General features: G+C 30.4%; 1 protein-coding gene across 2 annotated transcripts; it reads right to left on the bottom strand.

Moving 5' to 3' along the window:
• Positions 1–5059: 5059 nt before the first annotated feature.
• Positions 5060–11287, bottom strand: LOC111713918 (purine nucleoside phosphorylase). Of its 2 annotated transcripts, none has more exons than XM_023488908.1 (12): positions 11209–11287; positions 10962–11013; positions 10417–10511; positions 9946–10051; positions 9403–9487; positions 9252–9341; positions 8862–8929; positions 8063–8147; positions 7734–7857; positions 7514–7563; positions 7135–7209; positions 5060–5186 (listed from the first exon to the last, which is right to left on the bottom strand). In XM_023488908.1, the coding sequence occupies exons 2-12, from the start codon at positions 11003–11005 to the stop codon at positions 5106–5108; spliced, it is 903 nt and encodes a 300-aa protein (XP_023344676.1). In that variant the 5' UTR covers positions 11006–11013; positions 11209–11287; the 3' UTR covers positions 5060–5105. The 2 variants fall into 2 exon arrangements, with proteins under 2 accessions (XP_023344676.1, XP_023344677.1); XM_023488909.1 differs by having other exon boundaries at positions 9946–10039.
• Between the last annotated feature and the right edge of the window lie 369 nt (positions 11288–11656).

The raw sequence follows: 11656 nt of genomic DNA, 5'->3' as shown, positions 1-11656 counted from the left end.
CTTTGTTATAAATTTTTTTATCTTTCTCTATTATTTATAGTTTTGTCAGACAGAAAATTTGAGTTGACACTTATGACGTTTAAACAGCTGTACTGAAAGTGTACGCATTCTGTGTTGCCGTCTATTGTACTTGACAACCTATTTGCATTATAGTATTACGAGAAAAAGAGAAGACTAGATGCGTATAAATAAAAAAAAATTACGCAAAGTTATAGAGTGGAATTTATAATCTTGCGTACAGTATTCTATATCTTGAGTAGATTATAGTATTACGAGAAAAAGAGAAGACTAAATGCGTAGATAATAAAGATTTACGCAAAATAGAGTATGCTATATTTTGAGTATTTCAAGTATTATGAGAAGTTTAGAGGAGACGATGTAGAAAAGAGAAGATGAAGTTTTGAATAGAGAGGGCCAGATGTTCGAATAGAATTTATCTACGCAGAGTAGAGAGGAATATACTCAAGGCAGAACATACTATATGTTGAGTAGAGCTGACTACACGGAAACATGGAGTGGACTTATGTGAAATATATTTACGCTAGAGTAGAAATATATCCTTACTTAAGAAAAAGCGGGATGTCATGAAAACCATATGCTATTCAAAGTAAAGCGGGCAAATATGTACCCACTGTACTGTCGGCTCTACACCAGCGTTGACTTTTTTTACAGTGTGGGGATCTGAACATTGCAGAAATAAAAACTCTTTATAAGAAGGTGTTGGCAATAAAACAATATTTCTATTGCGATTAACCCATTCAATGTACATAGAGATATATAACTTCGTCATAACCATATTGCGATTTCTTAACTATGATATATTTAACAGCGAATAACCTGTAATTACACAGTTAAGGACCCAATTCTAATCTAAACTGAAGAAATATAACTTAGTTAATATAGAAACTCCATAATGTTTACTGTGAGAGAGAGTAATTGTTCCCTGTTTTAATCGAGCTTCCAATTGATATTTATAGCTAACGAGATCACGCCCTGTGGTAGTGGCGGTGATAGATCACGAGATTGTATCTGTGTGGTTCCCTGTTTTGATAAACACGTTAAGGATCGTCCCCTATGATTTGGGATCGATCATTACAGGATTGTAGCCGTGCGTTGACATTGAAAGTCAAGGGAATCTGAGTTGTACCTGGATTAATACTTGTTCGGGAAACTGTTATGGAGTAGTGACTTTACTATGCAGTAAATTATATCTTATTGAGTCAAATCCGTTTTTATCAGTTATTATCTTTCTTTAATAATTCCAATATACATTTTGAAAGTTGAAAATTCTATCGTGTAATGTTGTAATTTAAAACCATTGTCTTTTTATAAATTTTGGGACATTTTGTTTTGTCTTTTGTAGTTTCTCATAACTGATTATTTCCAGTAATTTAAAGTAATTTATAGGAAAATAAATTTTCTTCCCAACCCAGATATTCTTCTAATTAATTATCTTACGGTATATTACAATTGACCAGGACAAGAGCTAGGAAAGGGGGTTGGTACTGTGGAAGGTGGGGGGGTCTTCTTTACACATATGGCACGTAGTAGTGTGAAAGGGAGACATATAAGGATTGAGTAGAGGGGTAAGGGGGGGGCTTCTTATTTGAAACAGTTAGATAAGATAAGATAATATATAGTTTATTGCTAAACATACAAATACAAGTTTTAATGTTACAGGCAAAAAATCTGCAACTGTTTTTATATTGTTTACTATGTGTATGTATTGTAGCAATTTGGTGGAGATTAGCTTTCGCTGTTTTGGGTATATTATCTCCGCCTAATTGATGTTAAAACTTTTACAATATTATTAGTATTACTAGACCACAGATCAGGCCTGCACAGGCAAAAAAAAATAGAGAAAAATCTCTAAAAACAAAGCCAGTTTAAAAAATAAACGATTTTACAGTTTTAAAGTTTAGTACGTATAATAGAATAAGATTAAGCATGTACAATATAATCTATAAATATTTATATTAATATTTTTGCAAGAATAACAAGAGAGTTTATTGCACTTTGAGATGTAGGCGTTAGATTTTCTAATAAACTTTTTTTAAATATGCCTAACCAGACACCTCTTCTTAAATCAAGTGGCAACTTAATATCTTAAGAAGTGCATATGAGGGAAGATATTCTAATGAGCCTGTATTCAGAATGTAAATTTGATAGTTANGGATAGATGTATTGAGATAAGGTAGGATTTATGTATTGAGATAAGGTAGGATAGATGTATTCAGATAAGGTAAGATAGATGTATTGAGAATAAGATAGAATAGATCGTATTTAGATAAGATTGAATAGGTGTATTGAAATATGATAGGATAGATGTATTGCGATACAATAGAATAGGTGTATTAAGATAAGATAGAGTAGATGTAGATACTCAGATAAGAATAATGTATTGAAATATGATGGAAAGATGTAATGAGATAAGATAAGATACTTGTATCTTTTGATATGAATAGATGGATAGATATATTGAGATAAGATAGAATGCATGCGAATTTGATTACTACATACTAGATTTTCATTTTCAAAATGAAGCAGAAATAGATCAGATAAAGCAATATTTTCCCACACTTACCCAAAATTAGTCTTTTAAAGTTTTATTATTTTTTAAAAATTGTGAGAACTTAACTGTGCTGTGAGCATGTGATATTTGAAAGTAAACTGCAGATACACAGTAAGAGTCTAAGAAATCGGACATTTACTTTTTTTCAGATACAAATCAAAAGTGTTTTATTTGCAAATTTTTTAACTAGGCTTTTAGGGCACTTCGCGCCCATCTTCTATTTCAATTTTTAATTGTGGCTTTATCTGTGAGCATGTTCTCTTTGTACAGTATAAAACAAAAACAACAACAAAAAGTTTGCCGATTTCAGAATATTTTTTCGCGTATTTTTTAAATTTTACTAAAATAAAAAACTTTTAAACCCAATTTTTTTTTATTTTGATCATTCATAAACCTTCTCTGGGGTCACGTGAGGTCCCACGCAAAATTTGGGACTGATCGGTTTAGCTGTTTTGACGTTTATTGGATACAAACAAACAGACACCCAGACAAGCTAAATTTATGTATAGATTAGACAATTATAAATATTGTGTTTATATTTCAGGCGGAGCATCCCGGACTAACCAGAGTAAGCAGCATTCAGTTTCTTCTAATTGAAATCAAACGTGTTTTGGTCTATAATTCAACAATCTTTTACCTTACGGATTTGTTTATTCTTTCTATACTTTTTCCTTCAAAATGCATATGCCGACAAAAAAAGTATTTAAGAAAAAAAACTGAAAAATGTGTTTACTGGGTCAAATTGTGATCGAAAGTCACAGCGTTCTGGAATATTGACAGAACCGTTATATCCACGTAGGAGAAAAACAGAGGGAAATGGAAATCTATTTAACCAATTCCATTGCAGCGAATATGTTCATCTACCAAGTTCGCCCACTTCATATAACTTTGTGACCTCGTAACTCCTCTGTTTTTGATCTTACGCATATTTTTTTTAGAAAATTAAATTTTTCCTGTTTTACAGAAATTCAAAACATTTTAATAATTCTCAATCTTCAAGAAGTAGAGTTATTAATAATAACGATTTAAGATTTTAATCTTTCGTGAAATTTACTTTAGTTTGACGTGAACGGTGAATGTGCGCAAATGTGAAGTTTACTTTAGTTTGACGTGAACGGTGAATGTGCACAAATGTGAATTCTGAACTGCAAAATAATGAAACGAAGTGAGCTACTAAAGGATGTCCAAATAAAAATTGCTTAAGATCTTTAAAATCTAAAAGTTTACAGTTTAAATGTTCCTTATCTGACGTATCAATATAATTAAAGGTAACATGGTGTATGTCAGAAAATCTAGGATGAAGTGATATTTCTTAATATATTTATATGTTAACAAAATAATAGTTAATTTATATTTTTAGTTGATCATATTTATTGTTTCATGACATACTGAACATTAAACAGTTTTTTGATAATATTATATATTTCAATGCCAATATGTCTCTATTAAATAAAGCTTAAATAATTAAAGTGCTCTCCTGAATATAGTCAAAAATGGCAATATGGCAATATGGCAATATGGCAATATGGCAATATGGCAATATGGCAATATGACAATATGGCAATATGGCAACATGGCAGTATGGCAATATGGCAAGAACATCTGAAGGAAATGTTTAAAACATGTTAAACAAGACTGTAAATTGTCTTTAGTTGATTTAAAGTCATCTTCTCTCCTATATGCATTATAGTACATTTCTGTAAAAATGTGTAAACTTATATTCAAGAAAAGCGTAGTCTTTGAAAATGAGCGATTTCAGGTTATACAAATATTTTGTAAAATATTTTGTTATAGGACCAAAAATAGCTTTAATGTTGAATTTAAAAATGTTTTGTTTAAATCAGTAATGATCAATAGTTTGTGCACTTACATTAGTATTCATTTTGAAATACTGTTTTAGTTGAAATACAGATTAAAAATTTTTTGCTGCATGATGCTGTATAAAAATAAGCCAAAAAGAAGTTTACTGTATGTGTTTGTAAACGTTTAAACCCCCCAAAAAAGTGTATAAGAGAGGGGATATTTTGGTCTTGAAAACTTTTTTTAAAATACATTTTTAAAAATGCGTTTAAAGAACGCTAAACCACAGATAAAAAGGTAAATACGAAAAAATATTATGTTCTGAAAAAGTTTTTCTGAAGAAGTTTGCATGAACACGTATTTAAACGTTTAAAGCGCAAATCCAAAAGGTGTTTTGGATAGATTAAAAAATGTATTTTAAAACTAATTCAAAATATAAATGTTTTAATCAGGCAAAATAAGGATAAAGAAGTTTTTAAAAACACAATTATAAACTGATTAAATGGTTGACGATTAAACCTACAGGAGGGGTTTATTTCATCTGTTTATAAACCTCTACAGGGTATCCAAGAAAATGTTTTTATCCTTCTGTTAAACGTGTTTTTGTTCGTTGGGAGATAATAAGTAAATCTGTAAAAAAAAAAGAATTTTACATACGCAGGATCGAATGATCAAATGTAAAAGATCAAAATTCAAATTATTTATTTCATTATTGAAAATTATTAATATCACATTAAATAGAGCTCATTTTTTCAACCATTTTTGTTACAAACTTTTTAAGATCCTCTGCTCTTCTGTGTCCAACCTCCATCACCTTCAAAAATTAATTATCATAAAATGTAAAATTTAAATATAACTTCTACAAAATAAGTATTTAAAGTCTTTTTCTTCCAAAATTAAGTTCAGTTTAGTACCGACATTTCAACCAGAAAGAAATATTTTTCTCTTTTATCCTACCTGTCCCCAAGCTGGCCCCTACAGAAATTAAGAACAGCTTATAGTAACTAATTAACTTCTCAAAATTGCAAGCACCCCACGTTAAACTATAGCATATAAGATTAAAATCTAAGTTTTCAATCATAACAACTTTTATTGAAGAGCATTGGAAACAATAAACATGTTTAGAATTTCAAAAATGTACTCGAATAAATTTGCTTGTGTCATACTTGTGCACAAAATCAAAATTGAGAAACCCCTTAGTCTGAGAAGAGGTTCATGAGGGCCTTCAGTCCGAGAAGAGGTCCCTGAGAGCCCTCTAGCCCGAGGAGAGGCCCTTGAGAACCCCTAGTCTGGGGTGAGGTTCCAGAGAACCCCTCAGTTCGAAGCGAGGTCCAGTTGAGAACCCCTTAGTCTGAGGAGAGGTTCATGAGAGCCCCCGATCCGAGAAGAGGTCCCTGAGAACTCTTCAGTCTGATCGGAGAGGTTCACGAGAGCCCCCGATCCGTTTTCCCCGTCCTAGGAGTGGTCCATAAATGTTTCCCCCCCGGTATAGGAGAGGTCTAGAAAAACCAACCAATCCAATTTACGAATTTTTTTGCAGATTTCTGCAAATTTTCAAATGTCGTCTTTTCAATAAAAATTCCAGAAAATCTACAGAAAATGTTTTTTGAAGAATGAGAGATTTATTGTAGAATTTGTGTTACATTTTTTGTCGTAGTCTCTTTAATAATTTAAAAAAATCGATTCTCAAAACATAACCACTCAAATGGATTTTTTTAAAGTCGACTTTGCACTTAAACTTAGTAATAATACATCATAAAAAAAAATTATATGTCTAAATGAATTCTAAAAATGTTCTCTACAATACTACATTCTCTGTTCAACTACCATACATTGCCGGTCACTCCCTTCAAATACAATAACAAAACAAATTAAACATTTTAGTCAAATGTAGAAATTTAGATCTTTGTTTGCTGTATGGCAGAAAAGTGCAATTTCTCGTTGGCAATTGCACCTTTAATTCAATTAAATTTCCAATTTTTAAATGTTTCTTGTGTGGAAATCATTCGATCGGAAATGTCACGTATTCTATGGAACATTCAAAATTTAACGATGAAACCTAGATGGAGTTGAAATTACTAATTTTTTAATATAATCGCTGTCAACAGTTTTTTCTTCAAAATTTTATGTTTATTTAAAACTTGTTAAATGTGAAACTTTTAAACATATTTTGGAAGATTCCACGAATTTGTACTTAATTTGGCGATTTTAACGTTTTGTATCAAACATACAATGATACAACATGATACAAACCATATTTTGTAATAATAACTAACAGCATGTAAATAACTTTAGGTCGAGACTTACTCAATGATTATTTATTTGAAACCTTATTTTCGTTCCGTAGAACGTGATGGTAAATAGTGTCGATAAAAACCTGATATCGATTGTCATTCTAAGGTGATGCAGGGTGTCATTTATCGCGATGGCGTTAAATGGCTATGTAAAAAAGCAACAAGCACAAAAACAAACAATATAGATGAAAAACGGTGAGAAAGTGAATGAGATAGTATCTATCTCATTTACATATGGTGGTAAGCGATTATAGCAATATAATGAAGACGACTATCGATTTCAAATTTGGTTAATATCTGGCATTTAAAAAGCATTGATACACTAAAACATGGAAACAAAGAGAATCTGTCAATTTTAAAAGCTTCTCTTTAATTGCTTGTAAACTTGTAATTCGAAAAAAGCTTGTTAACAAAAAAAGCTTAGTCAACAATTATTTAGCACACTAGTTTCAGTCACTAGGTATTTACCTCCTCATGATTTGTCTCAATACCAGATCCATACTCAACTATACACATGTTTGTAATCAGACTACAGGCAAAAACCTAGATAACTGATTTAATAAATCTGAAATTTTACCTACAGTGGTAAGCAATTATATCAATAGAATGAAGACGACTTTCGATTTCAATTTTGATTTATATGGTAAGCATGGATACATACTAACATAGCTATAAGTCAAGGGAAGCTGGCAATTAAAAAAATGGAACTACTTAATTTCCAAACTATTTAAAAAAGACTCGTTATCGGAAACATATTTGTAACTGTTTTGAGACAAAACAAATATTAGTATACTAGTTTGTTTTCTTATTTATCTTTTACTTTTGGACATAAAGCAAACGAATGTACCTTTATCCCACAGTGATGAGCTACGATAGTTTCTGGTATTGTGCTCATGCCTAAAATCAAAAGCAACTTTTTATTAAAGAAAAAGAAAAGTAAATTAAAAATCTGTAAGATATTAATGCTATACTAAATTGATAAATAAAACCTATCGTTACCACTACATTAAAATAATTGCAAATAGTAAGTTTGTTAAAATTCTATTCACCAATTTAAAAAGACTTACCAACACTATCTACCCCCATCTCCCTAAGCATCTTGAGTTCTGCCACGGTCTCATAATTAGGACCTCCTAACATTATGTAAACGCCTTCTCTGATCACCCCTTCGAGTCTTAACTCTATTCCAACCTTAGATTTTGAATTCATTGATAATACATATTATTTATGAAATACTAAATACGCTGTTCAATTATCAATTATCAAAGTTAAAACGTTTTTTTTTGTTCTAAATAAATATTATGCGAAAGAAAAGTTTTGGGAATTCTGATGGTTATTCATTTCTCAAAGGCATGTTTTGAAACTTTAGAAACATTAAGATATTTAATGCATTCACCTTTCTAGCTAATTTTCGGTATTCGTGGCAATACAAATCATTTGTAGGAAAAAACCTAGGTCCAAATCTTTCATCGTTAGGACCTCTAAAGTAAAAAAAAACGTTATTCTTTTTAATAAGCTTACAATTTAAAAAAATGCATATATAAGTTTAGTTATATAATGCTTACAGTTAGGTTTTCGTTTTCAAATATTAAATTAAATTGTAGCATCTAAAAGTTAATTGTATATATCTTTAAGTTTTTTTCAAAATTATTTTAGAATTTTCTATTTTCAAAATATAACTTATTTTAATCATTTGACAGTTTGATTCGTTTGATACGTTTTTCCTACTTCCCCAGGAATATCCGTGATTTATTGAAGAGTTGAAATCCTTGGTTCTCCGAGAGAGAAAGTCTTCTTCGTATAAATGTGTTTATTAACTAAATAATATTTAAACACGAAAAACGTTAATTTCTTGCTAATTCCAAAATTAAAAGTTTTTATATTTTATAATATAATGACTGACACATGATGTTATTGAAATATAATAATTTTGGATCTTATTGGACTGTTGTTACTGAAAATACGTTTAAATAGTGTATATGCAAAAGTATCATACCTTTGCGCTGGAATTCCAAGCGATAAATTGGCTTTTTCTCCGGTCATAGATATCTTTGTAAGCTAAGACTAATACCAATGAATAGCAAATAGGCTAATTAGTTTTCAATAAAATTACCCGACTAAGTGAACGGTCCCTTTAGGTTACAATTTTACAACATCTGCTAAATCGGTTAAGGGTTGTATTTAGTGAAATCTACCTAAGTGGGTGCTGGCAAGAGAAACCTGGAAGATTGATGTGATCTTTCATCACCATAATATCCCCAACCTCAATTGTAAACGTTATGTTAATTGTTTAACAAAGTTGAGAAAAGAAAGAAATCAGCATAAAATACATGATCACCATAACATTATCTTCATAATAAAATGATGTAAGTATCGTAAAACCATAACTTTCATAGAAATCAAGAGCATTTTCTAGAAACATTTTGTCTTACATGTCTATTTTTTATCGGATTCACTTACAGCATTTTCAAATCTGACACTATATACAATTGGAATTTCGAACTTATCAAGTCCAAAATAACATTTTATTACTAAATTAGAAAAAAATACTTTTTTGTAAAACATAAATTATTTCAATCAGTTACCTGAAAAGCTTTGTTTAAACCTCCTCCTGCATTTGTAACAATGATCTTTTTAACTCCTAACAACTTCATTACTCGCACTGGCATGGCAGTCTTAAAAAAAGTTGGAAGCATTTTAAAAACCTTTTTTTCAAAATAACACATCTAATAGTACCTTCCAGAGTTCATATCCTTCATATGAGTGGAATCTACCCTGCATTATTACTACAGGGACGTTCTCTAGATTACCAAGAAGCAATCTAGAAATAAACATCATTTTCACTAAATAAAGGATAATGTTTTGCTATTTTCTTTGTACTGCCATGATAAAGAAACTGAGCTTTTGCTCAAGTTTTCTAATTCATATATCTTTGCAACCTGAAAGTGTAAACATTTGATAATTCAAACTTAGACGATTTGATCTAACAGCATTAAAAGTTGTGAATAAAAAAGGTCTTTGACATCAGAGCTGAAAACTTTAGAACGGTGGATATCGGGATTAATGCTTAATCCACTCTTTTTCTTAATATCGAGATTAAATATTGCTTGTTCTCCTCTCAATTTTAATCTCCAGATTAATTATCCGATCAGGATTAAGGATATCCCATTCTAAAGTTTTCAGCTCAGGATTCAAAGATATAGGATTTAGACAATCAGAGTTTGTGGAAAAAACTCAGTTTCTTATACATTTTAACTTTTTTTTACATTATTCCACTACCTGCCAACATGCCCAGGAACTGTGGACACTGGAAAGTTTGGGATTTCTTCATATGGAAATATATCCGCTTTGTTAACAAGCTCTGCCAATCCACCTATATAGGGATCTAAAAAACTTATTGTGTTTTTAGGTGCCTTACAACGCGTTTTCTTAATTGGGGTTATTAAACTGTTAAATTAAAAACAGAGTTCGTCGTTTTGTGTCAGGTTTTTTTTACAATTTTGTTTATGTGTCAAAGGATTTGAGTCTTTGCCACAAACTTAGATTTTCTAATCCCTATATCTTTGCAACCCAATGCCGTCGACCTTAGATATATGGATTAGAAAATTTTAGTGTGTGACAACGACTCAATTTCTTTAACTATACAACACAATATATTCCAGAATCAGAAGGGAGAGAAGTATGTCTTAAGACGCAAGTTATGGCCTTTGATTTTTTTATCACAAACCCTAGTTCTATGTATATTCTCACCAAGACCGGATCCACAGATAATTCCAATTTCAGGACGATAGGTTGTTCTTTTCTTGATGTATTCAGCAGATACACTTACTACATCATACGAGATCCTAACGTATTAACTAAATTAAAAATGCTGCGATAATTTTAAATTTTATAATGAAAATCTGATTCTAAATTTGTATCCTTTGCAATTGCTTTACTTTATAAAACCAGTGTTGGTTAAAATCAATTTATCAAATTACCATAGTATACAGAAGAACCGTTTATAATACAGTGAAACCCTTAATAACGAATACATCGGAAGAATTTATCAAATGTCGTCTTGACAATTTTTCAATGGGTTTTATACTATATTACGTAAATTTCAGTATTTGCGAAAATGAATAAATAGCCATGAATATGCGGGAACAGTTTTAAAGAGTTCCATATAATCATTTAATTAAAAAATTAAATATATGCAACATTCCATTATCAGAAAGTGAAGAATACGACATTTGATGAATTCTTTCTATGTATTCGTTATTAAGGGTTTCACTGTATTTCAAAAATATACTCACGGGTCGTAAAGATTGTTTTCTATGATGGAACTTGTATCTGCCATTTCAGCTTCTAAAAGGTAACGCTGTAATTGTTTCTGGAACTTTGATATAAATATAACGTATATAATTTAAACTTTTTAAAGTTAATTTAACTTCAAAGTGGAGAACCTTTTTAAAACAATTAATATAAATTCATAAAATTTGTATTGATCCATTTATTTTTTAACAGTTTTAAAATAAGATTAGAATGAATTTATAATCTGACCTTTCGCGTGCTTGTGTTACAAAGAACTGAACGCAAGAAAGAACAGGATTTAAATCAATGACTTTAAAAACTTTTAATTTAAGGCTTAGACGCAAACGATATTGCAAAATTATTTTTTTTATTTCTCATCCAAAATGCAAAAAATCATATTTTATCAAAATTTAATACAATTTAAATGATTAAAACATGAAAAACGTGTTTTTTGTTTCCAAACTTTATCAGATATTAAAAGAAAGTTTGGACTACAATATAGCTAACTGGGCACGGTTTAATCTTTTAAAATCTCTCTAAACATTTTGTTCACGGATACTCACGGATACTCTCGTATCTTGTATCCAATAAACGCCAAAACGCGCTGCTGAACCGATCGGGTACAAATTTTGCGTGGGACCTTACGTGACCCCAGGGAAGGTTTATGATCGATCAAAATTTCAAAAATTAGCCTCTA

Source organism: Eurytemora carolleeae, unplaced genomic scaffold (genome assembly GCF_000591075.1).
Source record: "Eurytemora carolleeae unplaced genomic scaffold, Eaff_2.0 scaffold3, whole genome shotgun sequence".
Lineage (NCBI taxonomy): Eukaryota > Metazoa > Arthropoda > Copepoda > Calanoida > Temoridae > Eurytemora > Eurytemora carolleeae.
This window is presented reverse-complemented; position numbering and strand designations above follow the sequence as displayed.

What these genes read in the sequence shown, in the direction of transcription:
- LOC111713918 (XM_023488908.1), bottom strand. Translation starts at nt 11,005, where the DNA reads ATGGCAGATACAAGTTCCATCATAGAAAACAATCTTTACGACCC. An exon ending in TCTTGCCAGCACCCACTTAG is followed by an intron (nt 8,148 to 8,861) that starts GTAGATTTCACT and finishes TTTTTACTTTAG; the next exon opens with AGGTCCTAACGATGAAAGAT. An exon ending in ACCGAAAATTAGCTAGAAAG is followed by an intron (nt 7,858 to 8,062) that starts GTGAATGCATTA and finishes TCAAAATCTAAG; the next exon opens with GTTGGAATAGAGTTAAGACT.